Source organism: Phyllobates terribilis, unplaced genomic scaffold (genome assembly GCF_046119375.1).
Source record: "Phyllobates terribilis strain yellow unplaced genomic scaffold, ASM4611937v1 Scaffold_1__5_contigs__length_1240528914, whole genome shotgun sequence".
Taxonomy (NCBI): Eukaryota; Metazoa; Chordata; class Amphibia; order Anura; family Dendrobatidae; genus Phyllobates; species Phyllobates terribilis.
Genome location: NW_027362761.1, coordinates 438,572,296 through 438,589,702, shown reverse-complemented (window position 1 = coordinate 438,589,702; position 17,407 = coordinate 438,572,296). Strand labels below are relative to the sequence as shown.

The window sequence follows — 17,407 nt, the reverse complement described above, 5'->3', positions numbered from 1 at the left end:
AAGTGAATGTGTATCGTTAAGTAGTGTGAAAACTGCACTTACTTGTTATGGGGGGAAACCTATCCACGCTACCCCCCCACCTCCTGGACCGATATCCTAGATCTCTGGATCCCTGGTAGTGATGAACAGAGGAAAATACGGTCTACTGATCTCCAGTGTGCTGAAACTATTTATTCACTTCTATGGGAAAAAAAAGCGAACAGAACAAAATGGCCTACACATTTCGGGTTTTCCCTTCATGAGAAAATGATCTTCATAGAGGTTGCACTTGCTTATACTCTTCATTTCTCTCTGATGGGGACGCCAAAAGAGTTTGTCCCTAAAATCCAGCAGGACCTAACTACTCTGGATCCTGGAAGTGACATTTTGCATTTTATTATAAATCCTATATTATACCATAGAGAGAATAAGAGCTGGAAAGCTGGCATCACACCAACGCCTGCTACACAATACAGACATATCCTACATATTCTTCTTATATAAGACGGAGAACTGAATTATAGTATGTCCTTATCTAAATGGAAAACTTTCTAATATTGAAACCAATCCTAATGAGCTGATGAAATATCCCCTTTAGAATACCATTCAGTGTACTCCTTCTGAAGACAAATGTAACTCCTCCAGCACCATCCAATCTAAAGAAGAAGTCCAGAATAGTTAACTCCTACAAAGTTCCCTAAATCTGGAAAGCGAGTGCCCTATCCGTTAAGTAAGGGTCCCGCTAATCCTGCTGGGGTCTCCCTGTTCTGAGATAAAATTGTGTGTCACACAGATTCCGAATTCCATGCCTAATATTACGTATGTTTATTCAAGCGCCCTCTCAACGTGAGTCTTGTTTCTCCGCATTAGAGGTCCAGCAAATATATTACAAGATCACTACCGCTAGTCAAGAACCATTTCATCACAAAACTCTCGCCAGATATATTGCTCATAAGTGTTTTTTTATTTGTGCGATTACCCTCGTCAGACGATTGAAGGGGCAAATCATGGTGTGTTTTCTTGGACTATCAGGGTGATCCTAGCCCAGGGATGTCTAACTCAAACATACCGAGGGCCAAAATGAAAAACTTGGACAAAGTCACAGGCCAAACAGTATACAGTATAATGGGCCTCACATTGCCTTCTATACAGTATAATGGGCCTCACACAGTCCTCCTTATAGTATTATGGGCCCCACATAGTCCTCCATACAGAATAATGGAGCGCCACATAGTCCTCCATGCAGAATAATGAGCCCCACATAGTCCTCCATACAGTATAATAGGGCCCCACATAGTCCTCCATACAGAATAATGGGGCCCCACATAGTCCTCCATACAGAATAATGGGGCCCCACATAGTCCTCCATACAGAATAATGGGGCCCAACATAGTCCTCCATGCAGAATAATGGGCCCCACATAGTCCTCCATACAGAATAATGGGCCCCACATAGTCCTCCATACAGAATAATGGGCCCCACATAGTCCTCCATACAGAATAATGGGACGCCACATAGAAGTGGTGGTTCTGGTGTCGCGGGCCAAATATAATCACCCTGCGGGCCCACGGGCCTGAGTTTGATATGTATGCCCTAGCAGGATTGTGGGGTGTGGCACGCTTTCTCACTTCCTAATGTGATACCCATTCAGTTGGTGGTGCTCTGTAGGTTTTCTTCATTTTAATCTAGCTGTATACACACTGCCTGCATTTTTTGAAAAAAGTTTATATATACAGGGCTGTAGGGAACGGATCATGTAGTGGTACCAGCAGTTTAGAACCGGGAATGAGCTTTTGGTACATTTTTGACGCTGTGTATTTTTGCTACATTAAAAACGCAGCGTCTTACAGGTCTAGGAAAGTGGATGGGATTTATAGAGATCTCATGCCCACTGTGCTTCTTTTTAGCGCAGCATAAACTGATCTGCGCTCGTGTTTCATATCCGCAGCATGGCAATATCTCTTGCGGGTGTACTGAGTTTTCTGGGCGAATTTTCCCCATAGGCTTGCATTAGGTGCAGAAAATCCACAGGTAAAAACGCATCAAAAACACATGTAATCCGCACCCAAGTATGTCAAGTAAAGTTTTGTCAAAGCCAAATACCAGGAAGTATCAAAAACAGAATAGATTTATTTAAAGCATGACACACCAAAAAGAGACAAAACAACAGCGTCAAAAACGTGATAAAAACGCATGTTAAAAAAAGCACACAAAAACACAAGTAACCTAATTTAAATAAGTGCAGAAATTCTGCAGTGTCAAAAACTAGCGATAAGATCTAGCATTTGCGTTTTTGCTGTATTGTATCACGGACTGAATGTTGTGCTGCAGAGACATTCATGGCACACAGTTGCACATTACTAGGGGTCACGTTTAATGACACTTTCAAATTTGCCCACAGTATATAACTAAAAAAAAAAAGGGACGACACTAGAGATGCTATTCAGAGATGGAGCAGACTGGTAGAGTAACTGCCCTGTAACGTTTTATTCTGCACTTCCTAACCAGGACTTGTCATCGGAGGACAGGTTTCATGTGGAGCTTCATTTCAGTCCAGGTGCTAAAGGTTGTGAAGAAGATAAAAATTTGCCTTCTGGATTTGGGTACAGGCCGGCTTCACGAGAGGTTTGTTGCCTTTTATTTTAACAGGTTTTAGAAATTCTATCTTTTTATTCATACGTTATCACACGTTACAGAGTAAGGCCAGCGTCAGAAGAGCGGATCATTGGCGCAGTCTATGCCCTTCATTTGGATGCAAGTCCCATGCTGAGAATCTATGAAGTCATCGGTTCGGGTCATTGTATCCATGGTCCAGCCAGGACTTCTCATTAACATAGGCTCAGAAATGCACACATATTACACTTGTATGAAAACTACCTGAGGATGCCATTATCAATATATCAAGCATTTGGCATTATAAAGACCACACACTCTGCAAATTCAGTGTGACACCACAATTTAGTTTTTTTCTTATTACAGAATAACAGTCGGCCAGCACTCTTATAACCTTGTGATATCATCGATACTAGAAGTTACAAAATTTACTGCTTGCAACTCCTCCTCTTCAGTGTCCTTAGATATTTCCTTCTGTAGGTTCTGGGAGTTCACTTTTATTGTGGAGACATGCTTGGACCCCCAAACACCATCCACATAAATATACACATTCATGTTGGACCCATTATGCAGAGTTCTATAGACATTGATTTTGAGGAAGACTTCTATCCAAGCAATGTCTTTAATAGAATAGTGCTGCAATGTGCATTGAAAACTAAGCAAAGTAATGAGCTATTAAACGGTTTGTACCAAGTGTGGAATTTACTGATCGCTGGAGGTCAGAATACTTTAACTCTCAACTTTCCGAGAACGGGGCTCTGCAGAACTCATTCTGAATAGAGCTGATGTTGAGCACAAGCACCTCCGCTCCATTCATTGTCCATGGGACTACCAAAGATAGCTGAGTGCTCTATTCACCTATCTTCAGCATTCTCATAGACACTAAATGGAGTGATGATGCTCAGCAGAGGAGCTGTATTGTGAGCACAAATGAGTCCTCTGTTCTCAGTCAGCTGAGAAGATTTATTTCTACTCCTATCATGTGCTCACCATACAGCTCCTCTGTCAGTTGAGATACCGGTCTCGGGAGCTCCGCTTCTTTAGACTGCAGCCCGTTTTGTCACGTGACAAGTTTGAATTCCATGACTGGGGTGATTTTATTACATTATTGTTTTAAATAACAATTACTACTTTTACAAATTCCATCAGTCATTTTTTTCCACTTTTTTTGCAGGAGTAAAGCATTTATACTTGCAATCACTGACATACACATAGTAGATGATGGCTACGCTTTTTTGTTTTTTTATTTCGGTAATGTTTTCTTTACATATGTTAGATTTACTTACATTTTTTTTTCTTCCACAAAAAAAATTGGTAAGTACATATGGCATTTTTTTGGGCTGTTTTAATTTAGAGTGAAAGTTCGAAGAAGCAGGTTCATGGCAATGACAGCGATGAAGAGTCTGGTCTGTGCAAAAGGGATGAGCCTGATAGAGCCTTGGTGATGTTTAAACCTATGGTGTCTGATCCTATTCACATTCACAGAAAGTCTCCTTTACCCCGGTCCAGAAAGATAGGATCTGTAGAGGTAAGAGATTTCACCTGCTAGATTACCTGCATACTTTACTATGGTGTAAGATTTAATTCCCTTTTTTATAAAGTTTCCTGAAACATTACTTTGGGTATTGCTGCCTTTAATGTGGCTTGCTTTCAACAAAATCTCAGTCTGTATTGGACAAAATCTGCTTCCTGATAATTTATATGGAATAGTATTAGAAGCTGTACAGCAGAATCACACTTTTAGAAAAAGATGGCTTTCCTCTTGTTCACCTGTTTATTCTCGTAAAAGGGTTATCCACCTTTGGGGACAATTTTTCTTCTTTTTTTTCTTAGATGCATGTATTTGGAGCTAAAAAATAATTTTTGAAGATGGGTTTTATTAATAATTTGCCATAATTTGCCTCTTATAACCTCTGTGTTGCATTGTTTATGGCTGCACAATGAGTTAACTGAGAATCCATCAGTGAGTTTGTACTGATGTTCTGACTGGAGAGTTTGTAATGTGCTTATCTATTTTTCTGAGCTATTTGCAGCTGATTTATGACCACAAACCACATAAAGGTTGAATGTAAAGGGAATCAAAGGGCCAGTAAAAGTCAAATCATGCAAATTTTTTAATGCCACCCAAGTGCAAAAATGATTTTAGCCTGAAATTCATTTTTGTACTCTATAGAATGTGTGTGTGTGTGTGTGTGTGTGTGTGTGTATATGTCTGTATAGAAGTCCTTTCACTTGTGATAATTAAAGGTAAACTTAGTTTCCCTTGCAGTTGTCCCTTATATCCCTCTTTCCGATGTAATTCAGATCTTATTTTTGTGCATCATCCTGATTCATGTGGTTAAGACTAGAGAGAAAAAAAAAAGTTTACAAGCTAAAGGGGTTAACCACTACTGGGACAACCCCTTCGCAATCCATAGGTCTCCCCAGTAAAATAATAACTCACCTCCGGCGGCGTTCCAGCGGTGTCGGCACTGGCTCTCCTGGGGGAAGCTCTCACTACCTTCGGATGTATGTGATTTGTCTGAAGGCGGGAAGAGTGAAGCCAGCACTGATGAGCTGTAGGGATCACATGACATAACAATGTCACGCCATCCCCGGGAGAGCAAGTGCTGACGCCACTGAAACTGCATCGGAGGTGATTTAAGGTGTTATTATTTTTACCGGGAGCAAACAGGGATTGACAAGGAGTTGTCAGAGTAGTGGAAAGCCCCTTTAAATACTTTAATAAAGTGTGCGAATGAATGTATAAAATATCATAAAAGGTACTGTGCAAAAGTTTTAAGGAAACCATGCTGCAAGGTAAGAATGCATTAAATAAATGTTACTAGTTTATTTTTGGTAATTAACAAAATGCGAACATGTATAAAAAGGAAATCTAAATCGAATCCAAACGTTGCTTGTCCACCTTTTGTCTTTGCGCTTTAATTAATAAAAAAGAAAGTAGTAACACAGATTTTTTAAAGCCTTCTTTTTTTCTTTTTTAAAACACCTGCCTAGAACTTTTATACAGTACTGTCTGTATATATGACACTGCATATGTATATAATGTATGTATGTGTGTGTGTATATGTATAATATATATATACCCTATGAAACTGTATAAAAAAAACAGGTGCATCTCACTAAATTAGAATATTATCAAAAAGTTAATTTATTTTAGTTCTTCAATACAAAAAGTGAAACTCATATATTATATGGAGTCATTACAAACAGAGTGATCTATTTCAAGTGTTTATTTCTATTAATGTTGATGATTATGGCTTACAGCCAATGAAAACACAAAAGTCATTATCTCAGTAAATTTGAATAATTAGCAAAAAACACCTGCAAAGGCTTCCTAAGCATTTAAAAAGGTCTCTTAATCTGTTTCAGTAGGCTCCATAATCATTTGGAAGACTGCTGACTTGACAGATGTCCAGAAGGCAGTCATTGACACACTAAGAAATGCAAAGTAAATTTTGCATTTCATTTGGAAATCAAGGTCCCAGAGTCTGGAGGAAGAGTGGAGAAGCCACAATCCAAGCTGCTTGAGGTCTAGTGTGAAGATTCCACAATCAGTGATGGTTTGGGGAGCCATGTCATCTGCTGGTGAAGGTCCACTGTGTTTTATCAACACCAAAGTCAGTGCAGCTGTCTACCAGGAAATTATATAGCACTTCATGCTTCCCTCTGCCGACAAGCTTTTTGGAAATTTCCTTCTCCAGCAGGACTTGGCCCCTGTCCACACTGCCAAAAGTACCAATACCTGGTTTATACACAACAGTATCACTGTGCTTGATTGGCCAGCAAACTCCCCTGACCTTAACCCTGTAGAGAATCTATGGGGTATTGTCAAGAGGAAGATGAGACACCAGACCCAACAATGCAGACGAGCTTAAGGCTGCTATTAAAACAACCTGGGCTTCCATAACACCTCAGCAGTGCCACAGGCTGATCACCTCCATGCCACACCGCATTGATGCAGTAATTGATGCAAAAGGAGCCCCGACCAAGTATTGAGTGCATTTACTGAACATACATTTCAGTAGGCCAACATTTCGGATTTTAAAAACACTTTTCAAGCTGTTATAAAGTATTCTAATTTACTGAGATAATGACTTTTGTGTTTTCATTGGCTGTAAGCCATAATCATCAACATTAACAGAAATAAACACTTGAAATAGATCACTCTGTTTGTAATGACTCTGTATAATATGAGTTTCACTTTTTGTATTGAAGAACTGAAATAAATTAACTTTTTGATATTCTAATTTTGTGAGATGCACCTGTATGTAGAAATTGCACTTTTAAAATACACTTAATAATTCTCTATAAATGCTATATATTATGCATATTTTACTTATATAATTTGTGTATATTTATTGTCCAATTGCTTGTGGCGCAGTGTTCTCAGAGTGTGGCCCATGAACGCCCCTTCAACACATGTTCATTAATCTCGACTTCCTGATTGTGTGACTTGGGGGATGTGGAATATCTCGGTGTAATTGGGTTGGGCCTGAATTGCAGAACACTTCTGTAACAAACAGCTGTGCTTTCATAATCCGTTCTATTCACATGGCTGTTTATCTGTTTGGAAGCAGTAAATCCAATGCTGCCTCCTTATAAAGCTCTGAAGCCTTGTGGTCCTAGACCCTGAAATGTGCGTCTAGTGACTTTGATTCATTCCATAATCCCATTGACACTGCTAACTCTTCGTGTGCTGGAAGCTTGGATGCTCTAGCCATAACAGATCATTCAGTCATGTAGATTTACTCTTCGCCATCTTCTTTTTCTACTTATATCTTCTCTTGTGATTTATTACAATTAAACCCATGCTAACGGCTTCTAATGCAGACAGGAAGCAACATCTAAAAATCCAATCCTAGCTGTTTGCTGCCATCATGCCACACATTAAAGGTTATGTACAGTTCTCCTTCTGTGGACTACAAATAAGGCTAAATTCAGACGTGCGGGATTCAGTTCCTTACACGAACCACCGTTCCCAGACCAACCGCGGTTCTCCTGACCTGAGCTCATCAGCCTGACATGTATATAGCGGGCTGTTGAGTTGGGGTCAGGAGACCCGCTGTTGGTCAGGGAAGTCAGTGTGTAGTCTGTGATACTTGGATGTCTGAATTCAACCTAAGAGTATTTGTTTTTTATTTATTTTTATCTGTTCATTTTGCTTTGTTCTAACTTTGCATGCTTTGCTTTGTTTTTGCCCCCTTTCTCACTTCTAGGAAGAGAGCCCCCTGAGTGTGTCTAGCCCAGAGTGTATCGGTACCTGGATGCATTACACCAGTGCTGTGGGTTCTGGGCGCCGAAGACGCAGATCAGGGGATCAAATCACTTCTTCCCCTGTGTCCCCTAAATCATTGGCTTTCACATCCAGTATTTTTGGCTCATGGCAACAGGTTTTTAAACTTTACTTCAATAAAACTTTTTGTTTAAACATAAAGACCAACCAGAAATAGTATTAAAGGACATCTAATCCCCCTTTTTTCCCACTTATGTAGTTTTTGACGCCTGCTATGGCAGTATAATGAATAAGCGCCATGTTGGTCAATATACCGCTGGCACATGCTATGTTTAGCTATGGAAATATTATGTTATATACAAAGCTACCACAATCCTTCATAGTCATGTTTGCGGTCCTTTATTTTAGGGTATGTGCAGTTGACAGACACGCTTCAGGAAAAGTCAGCTTATTTTTTTTTCCGGGGAGGGGGGGTAAATGGGAGAAGAGCGGGTCCCTCATCCTTTTGGTTGTCCAAAAAAAGTTTTTTTTTTATATACAGTTTTTCTAGCGTTTTTGTGACATTTTTTTGGACTTGCTTTTCCCAGAGGTTTTTTTTTCACTACACTCAACAATGAAAAAAAAAGCCTTTTTTCAAGCAGAAACACTTGAAAAATGCTCAAAATACGCCTGAGCATTTTCCGTGGGGGTCTTTGACTCTTCCCATGGACTTGTATTGTAAAATGTTGAGTGTTTTCAGAGTGGAAAACGCCTGAAGATTTACTACTTTTAACTTTTTGATATATTCAGAAACTTTAAGCGTTTTAAAGACACTAAAAAGACTGAACATGTAAACAGCAAGCCTATTTTATATAGAAATGTTCATTCTTTTGAGCATTTTATGGGCGTTTTCAGATGGGTTTCGGAGTGGACCCACCTGAAAAAAAGAGTCTTGTGCACATGCACTTAGATGGAAAGATATATATTTCCAGGTCTCTACATTGGGGGACACAGGAACCATTGGTATTGACTGCTGCCACCAGGAGGCTGACTTAAAGATTGCAGAAACATCTGCGCCTCTTCTGCAAGCTACACCCATCTACTAAAACCAAACTAACACCAATTTAGTTTAGTATCATGTGGGACAAAGATCAGAGATCCCTGTTCTGTGTCTATCTAGTTTAGTTTATTCTAACACTTTTATTTCGGCTGGATCATCAATAGACCAAAGTCCTCCCTGATCCCGTCTCAGTGCCTGCTCTTCCTAGAGATGTTATTTGACACCATCGCGTCCGGGGTATTCCTTCTGGAAGACAAGAAGATGTTTCTCCAGTCCAGCGTCCAGTCACTGAGGCGCCTTTCTCCACTCCCTCTCCATTCCTGCATGAGCGTCTTCGGTAAGATGGTAGCCTCCACAGAGTCCATTTCCTTTACCTAGTTTCATACAAGCTCACTTAAGGGACAAGTTTCTGCCATGTCCATTCTTATATAGAACAACCTGGCCTCTAAACCTATTGAGACTTTCCTCCAGTGGGTCGCACTTTCAGTTCCGTGGTAGCGGACTCCCTGTGCTCTTGTGGGATCTCAACCTGGTGCTGGAGGTTCTGCAATCTCTCCTTTTGAGCCTTTCAAAGAGGAACTCTTGGAAAGTAGCCTTCCTTATTGCCACACCTATATGAAGGGTTTCATAACTGGCTAGTGTCTTTTGTGTCTATCGCTCTTGTGCCTCTATATAACTCAGCGAGTTTTTCTCCTCAGGAGACATCCTGGACCCTTATTTTCACAATCCCACTTTTCTCTCACACCCGTGGTACATCTGCTTCCCAGTCCATTTCTCCCGTTTTCAGTACGTTGCCTCCCTTTCAGCATGACTACGGTTCCCTGGGTGTTCCCAAGGGTACCCTATTCATTATCACAGCCCATACCATGTGGTTGTTGTGGGCTTCCTGATTGGTAAGCCGTCAGCTGTCCATGCTACAAGTGTGCAAAGTCAACACACATGATCTTTTATTCACACCTTCTACCACAGCCTTTGCGGATGCGAGTCTTTCCAGAACGATGCTACAGGCGGTAGTTGCTCTTAATTTTTTTTTCTGTTCTCACCTAAGTGGATTTCTTTAAGATGTCCTATGGTTTCTGTGTTCCCCAATGAAGAGCTTGAAAAAAGGAGACTTCGCACCTACTGAAAAATCTTTCTCAAAGCCTTCATTGAGGGGACACTGCTCCCTCCCTAGTTGCCTGGACAGGCAAGTATCCGTGTGTTATTTTTCTGGAGTTTCCTGTAGTTTTCTTTCTTCCCTCAGCCTTATGTCTTAGACTTCTCTAAGCTTTTTTACTAGCTGGTGTTAACTGGGTACCAGTAAATGGATGTAGCCTGCCGAGGAAGAGCCGACATTGTTGTGTTTTTAAGTATCAGCCCCTGGTGGCAGCAGCCAACACTCATGCTTTTTGTGTATATAAATGATGATCACGAGAAAGTGATTTCATGGAGGGTATTAAATTTGATTTTCAATAAAAAAACAGAAACAAAACCGGATTGGCTTAGCTGTCCTTTAAGACTATAATATAGCATCAGGTAAAATTTAATTGGTAACTATGATGCTATTAAACCAGTGGGGTCAAAAAAATTTTAAGTGTTCGCAGTTAATACTTTATTTGCTTGATGTCAACTAAGAGTTTAATTTCAATACTAATCCCTTTTTGTTCAATAGTACCTAATGTACAGCATTTCTTCCATTAAAATGCACCCCAAAAATCTACAACAGGTCAGATGGGACAGCTGCCTCATCAGGACGTCGGCTGTATATTTTTAAGTAGTGCCAGTATATAGGCAGTAAAATTTGAATAGTGCATTTCCATTCCGCTGACCCCTTTCATTGTACCTCTGTTATTACACATTCGCATTATTTAAAATTTTATTTTTGCCTTTATTTGGGCAACACTCCTATCACCGATGTAAGAAAGTAACTGCCCCCTTTATTCTTAAGATCTGGATGTAGCTCCTTTTGTGGCAATTAATTCCCACATTTAATTTTAGCCCACTTTTCCCGTGAAGAGCATTTATTACTTATCCACAGAATAGATGACAAATAATTGATGCCTAACACCCCAATCATTCACTAGTACAGAGTTTCCTGAGTATCCTGTTTGAAAAGAGTGAGGCGTCGAGCACGTGGACGTCATGGAAAGCTTTTAGCTAAGGCACCACTGACATGCCTGTACATCACCATGATCACACGGGCTCAGAAGCTGATCTAATGTCGCTAGACAAAAATTTACGAAACTGAATATGGTTTTTAGTTTAACATTCTGATCAGATTGTACGATGCCCACTGCCACGTCACGGCAAACCCCTCAGTGGGCCCCTAACTTGTTATAACCTACACTAGGCAATTTATTCAAAATTGTATGTTCAAGTCACCTTGTGGGACTAATAAATGTAAAAAAAAACTAATTTTATTTTAAAGTATATAAAAACTGAAAAAAAAATTTCATAAAAAAAATGGTAAAAAATCTAAATTGATTTATAAACAGAGACAAAAAATATGAAAACGGGTTAAAATGTATGTGCCCCACAGAAGGTGCACTAGACTAAGCTGAAGGTGACAGGACAATGTAAGTGTAATATAAATATGTATAGAAATGTATACGATTACACTAACCTGCTACAAAAGTAAGTAAGTCATTGAAACTTAGCCCACATAAAATAGAAGAAATAGTAACCTAGAGGTTACATTGGCCATAAATTATGTGCAGTATCGCATAGCAATAAACAGAAGTTAAAAAGAAAAAACTTCAGAAAAACAAAAATCGCTGTGTCCTTGAGGCCCAGTATTGCCAATTGTTGTCCCATCCAGCCTTCATTCACCCATGGATACAACCAGCATCGGTGGAGTCCTCATTTCTGTGTCCATTGTCTAACAGTCTGGAACTTATTTTTTTGGTCAGTGTTGATGTCTATTTCACCTGGAAAGAGGAGGTGTTTGTGTCTGATCAAGGAGAACGAAGGCGCTGATTTGTGGGGCTGGGGAAGGGGCTGCTGGTGTAATGTCCATTACTGGGTTGCCTTGTGCTGCAGTTAGTGCATGATGGTTGTGCAATGTGAGTGAGTGAGCCGTTCACATCACTGTAAATTGCCATTTCAAATGGAAGAGGTTCTGTGAAACGTGGCCGATCCCTTTGTTTCAGGATCCGGGTATATGCTTTACATTGGGTACAGCCTGTAACCTATTCCTCCTTCTATAGGCCTCATGCATGGATTCTCTTGGCTTGTGTTTTGGCATCGCTGAGCTGCTTGCTTCCAGCTTTTCTTTTTATTTCTTTCCGTACAGGATATGTTCTTGTTTGCAATGTGATGTCTTTCCAGTTATTTGCTTTATTTCCCTTCATCTGTATGTAATTTTTGTCTGATAATATTTTGATGGCTTGCTACGCATCACTCCATGACCACAGGTCCTGTGTGAAGTGGACTTTTCTCAGAAGGGAATTGAGTTGCATGACGATGTTCTGTTCCACTAACGTGCATCATGCATCAAGTTGTGTTATTAACATTACCTGTCTGAGACGGGTCTCCTTACGTCGGCAGTCTGATCAGATGTCTAACCAAAGACCAAATCTCTTTCCAGGTACTGTCAGATAATAACAGCCACCTGCGAGCAGCCAGACTGCTGGAGCAGAAGCACAGCGGTTTAGGTAAGTATACTTTCATTCTGTTGGGTTGGATCACGTTGGGACAATGCTAACAGGCTGAGCTGCCGGTAACTTTTGGTTTTTAACCTCCTGCTTAATTTAAAAGTGCATCCAAGCATGGCAGCGGTAGGCGATACTTATTACATGGCTGTGCTTTTTGACAACCAAATGATGATGCTATTCATTTTTTTAAAAAAAATATTCTTCAACATCACAAAATGCAACTAATATATTTTTTTTTATGGAAAAAAAGCCCCACAGACGAGGATCACCATTTGAATCTCTTGTGCTGCTATACAGCCATGTGAGACAACCAGGATGGCATTGTGTATAACCCTATAGTCTGTGCCCTGAATATTACAAGGTGCTAAAACAACTTGCTTATTTGTGTCACCTTCTGAAGCATTGTCCTCGTTTCTGTCTCTCATCCACATATTGGTGTGTTCGTTCCTGTTCATTGAAAGGTGTTGTATATTTTAATTGCCGATCCTTTAGAAATTATCACTTGGTAATAACCACAGAAATGAAATATTCATAAACTTCTCGCATGTTCTGAATGGGCACTGCACCTCATGCTTGCGAAAAGAACTCACATATGGGGGTGCAGTAGGTTAACATGGGTATTGTAGAAATATGTCCAGTTCTCTGGTGATACTCCATCAAATGGGGGCGTAGGTTGGAAGAAGCTGAGCTCAGTTATATGTAGTTTTCTATTTCTACTGATAGAAGCTAGTTGACATGCTGCGAGGATGGAGAAAGCCTGGGAGTCCTGCTGTACCTGCAGACATTGTGATTGACAAGTCTTCCTGCGTACACACTGTTAATCACTCTGCGTAGGTGGTAGAAGGAAGACACTTCTGCGTCTTCTATCTATGAATTCATAGAAAACTCTGTAGAGCTGAGCTCCACATTTCTCCCTCTGTGCAGATATTAGACAGAAAAGCTTAGAACTGATTGGTTCGCTTGGAGAGAACCCATCACCAGTCCTTTTTGTAAATGTGTATTCCCTGTGAGAGCCATGGTGGAGCAGTCTGATTTGTGCCGTTCATCTGTTCTTCATACTGGAAATGTACAGATTGAGAACTTATTTCCATTATTACCACTGATTGGTCAGCATCAGAGTGTGCAGGGACACGCCCCCCAACTGGTAACACCCAGTTGTCAATTAATTCATACATTTCTATGAGGCGTAACAGCGGTACTATGCAGAGTCCTGCAATCCTGGGGTGTACTATAACGGAAAGCAGTCAGGTCCTATTTAAATCTACTACATATGGCCTTACACTTTTCTGGCATCCCCTCCTCGTCACTTTTGGTCCCTATTATATGTTGGGCGGAAAAAGATCCCAGCATCCAGGTCTTCATAAAAAAACACTTTATTGTAAGTAAAAAAATCAATTTACAAGCAATGACTAAGGAAGGCAGTCTGAAACGCGTTTGCTCGTAAATTGTTGGATTTTGAACTTGACTTTTTTAATTTTACTTACAATAAAGTGTTTTTTTTTTATGAAGACCTGGTAGCTGGAATCTTTATCCTCCCTCCTTTCAAGGTTTGTGACTGCAAGTTTCCTCTACATTAGATCTTGATTGATGGGTGACTTGACCTTTCCTCTTCTTTGTACCTATTAACCCATCTGGTGACCCTTGTTTCATGTTTGATGTTTGATTGTTCACATCATCGACCTCCTGTAATCTATTTTAGACGTGTCAGGTCCAGAATTGTGTGTTTATAGGGTGTTTTGATTCTTCCCCTCTTCTATGTCCCTTTTCTTCTTCCCTCTTTCCATGCATGCTTTTAAGTGAGACTGAAATCAGACATTTACAGAAGGGCAGATAGGCATCAGGTTAAATGGATTCACAGAAATTCTCACAGCATAATAGGATATGATATATTCTAAGAGTGTGTTCACACTGAGCTTTTAAATTCCTCTTGGTTTTGGGGAGTTTCTACTCCAAACACTCAGGGGAAAAAAATCAGATGAACATACCCTAAGGTTTGTGCACATGGCATCTTTTTCAGACAGGTTCCGCCTTGGCCTGCCCAAAAAGTGCTAAAAAATGACAAAGAATTAATATTTATAGCAATGTAGAAATGACTTGCTGTACTTAAGTTCAGTCTATTTCAACTTCATTTACCGCTTCCAAGGCGGTTATAAGACATGACCTGACCTTTCTTATGGCTGCTGTCGCTTGGAAGCCATTTGCTATTAATACATATATGAAAACAACAAAATGGTGATAGCAAAGCCGCCGCAAAAGACGTCAGAAAAGACTTAAAAAAAAAAAAAAAAAAAAAAAAGATGCTTCACCCAAAACACCACTGGCGTATTCCTGAAGAGTAATTACCAGGAAAAACTCATCCCATACACCTACATCTAAAAGATGCCATGTGCATGTACGTGAAGTCAAAAGCGACCCTATACAATGTGGTAAAGTGGCTTCTATGACGTGAATGATGTAGGGTAGCATTGCCTGCATGGCCACCTCTCCAATGTGAACAGGGATCTGAATCTTGTATGTTTTTTGGCCCACTGAGCATAGAAAACATGTGATTTCCTGGGTAACATGCAGTAAGACCATAACCCGAGTTGGTAGACATGCCCGGGCTTATTAGGGAGTTCCATATATTATATATAATAGACATATACTAAAGAATTATATTCTCTTTGTGTTATGGTGACCCCTATTAGGTTAGGGTAGTCTCATCCCTCCTTCTTCCATCTCCCTACCATTTCCATCATCTTTCTGTTTGGAGTGTCTTTTAATTTTTGGGCACATTTAGCCCTTGTCACAGACTTTGGTTCTGTGTGATTCTGTGCCACCTTCTGTATCTCTATATAGTGGTCTCTGGACTTTTCACCATTTCTGTTATCTTTCTATATTTCGGTTTTATTTCACTTGTAAAGACTAAAACCCAGTCATTCATTGGAGCAGTGCAGCCAACACACATCTATCGATCTGTTGATGGGTCTTGATACCAGTGTTGCCAAGACTGTGGTGGTCTTTGCTCTCACACACCCTAACTATGGGCTTTGTTAGGTTTCCCAGATTATATTGTTTTGTTACGTTTTATTTTGAAGTTACCAACAAACTTATCCATGTATCCTTTCTATATATCTTACTTAAATGCCATTCAGTTATTACTTGTGTGTGGTATGTAGAGCGCTTTCCTGCTCTTGAGATTACATATTTTGTAAGCCTCCTGTAGGTATTGGTTGCGGACTTAAAGCTAAGGGTCCGTTTACAAGGACCTAAACGACCGCCGATGGTCAGGCAGAACGCAGTAAGCAATGCACACCGGTTGATCTGTATTGGATTGTTCTGTGCACATAGGCTGCCATTGTTCTCCGCAGTGTGAGTCCTGTATACAGGACTATGCAACGCCGAGAACTATGATATTTTGCTCTGCACATTTCACCTGATGAGAGAGCATTTTATTAGATCATTGGATGATGAACAGCCTGAGAACACTAAAAGATTATTGTGAAATAAGCTTTATTAAAGGGAATCTGTCACTAGGTTTTTGCTACTTCATCTGACCATTATGATGTAGGGGCAGAGAACTTGATTCCAGCTATCTATCACTTGCTTTACTTGATGCTGCAGTTTTTATTTAAAAACCGTTTTCTCTCCTGCAGATCTAGCTGTTCTCTGAATGCTGAGCTCTGTATAACCCCACCCACACCACTGAGGGCGGATCTTTCTGTGTACACTGTGCATAGGCAAAAAGCTGCCAATCGGTGGGGGCATAATTATACAGAGCTCATGAATATAGAGGACTACATGGCAGCAGGGTTACTAGTCCTCTAGTGATGATCTCCTGCTGGTAAAAGTGATTTTAGAAAAACTGCAGCAAGCAGCCCAGTAAGTGATACATCTCTGGAATCAGGGTCACAATACTGTTTCTCTAATAACCCCCCACGACAGCACACCGGAGGATGTAACTCCACCCTAATAGGGACAGGAAATATCAAGAGGTTTAAATAGCCCCTCCCACATCCTCCCTCCAGTGTTATTTCCTGTCCCTATCCGGGATGAAGAGGTCATCCCCGGTGTGCTGAGCTGACGGCAGGCACTGGGGAGAAAACTACAAGCCGAGCAGCGGAGGATCGAGCGGTTTACCTCTCCTCCTCACATGCGCTACTCCCATCTCCTCTGGATTCGGGACCCCCTCCTCCAGTCCATCCCTTCCGGCAAAGTCTGCAGGATGTTCTGGCCAGAGGCCTCTGAGCTCTCCGGCCCATCTCCTCCCCCTCTCTCCCCCGCTGGATGCGCGGGCGATGCCCGTCTCCCGGATGTGGACCACACGCCACTGCACCGGAAGTGACGTTGGACGCCAGGCGGTGGATGATGACGTCACTTCCGGTTATGCGTTCCACTGTGAAACGCAGCAGGCGCAATGGGGGGAAAAGCGGCGATGCCGCCGGTGATCACACCTGTCTTCACCTGGACACCGGGGGAGGAGCCCTCTAATCAGAGGGAGGCACTGGTCCAGTCGCCCATAAAGGAGCCCTGGACAGGAAGACATCTGCAGGTAGGACAAAACCATGTCTGTTGAAGCGTCTTTTTGCTCTGCATCTGTAGAGCCCAGCGCCGGTCCGGTCCCAGTAAGTATGGCACTGGTAGTCCATCTCCCAGATGCAGGTAATAGTGATTATAGCACCCTTTCCCTTCTCCCCTCTTATAGGGGGACAAGGAACCTGTATCTGGAGACAAAGCTAAACCGTCACGCAGATGTCCCATCTGTACAAAAAAAAGCTATCGTCCTCCCATAGAAAGCCCTTATGCAAGGACTGTACGGAGAAAATTATAAGGCAGGAACAGCCTTCCTTAATGGAAGAGATAAAGGGGATTGTACGTCAAGAAATCAAATCCTTCTTAGCCTCAGTCGCTCTCCCTACACCCTCACCT

At 41.1% G+C, this 17,407-nt stretch overlaps 1 protein-coding gene across 19 annotated transcripts in view; it reads left to right on the top strand.

Moving 5' to 3' along the window:
* Window positions 1-17,407, top strand: part of PPIP5K2 (diphosphoinositol pentakisphosphate kinase 2) — a 203,389-nt gene that overhangs the window by 164,621 nt on the left and 21,361 nt on the right. For 10 of the 19 annotated variants that reach the window (XM_073677700.1, XM_073677710.1, XM_073677765.1 and 7 more), the window contains 4 exons: window positions 2,488-2,604; window positions 3,947-4,120; window positions 7,812-7,985; window positions 12,433-12,499. In XM_073677700.1, coding sequence (XP_073533801.1) covers window positions 2,488-2,604; window positions 3,947-4,120; window positions 7,812-7,985; window positions 12,433-12,499 — 532 coding nt within the window. Of the gene's footprint in view, window positions 1-2,487; window positions 2,605-3,946; window positions 4,121-5,964; window positions 5,984-7,811; window positions 7,986-12,432; window positions 12,500-17,407 lie in introns of those variants that run through there. The other 9 variants (XM_073677756.1, XM_073677781.1, XM_073677827.1 and 6 more) reach the window with 2 other exon arrangements.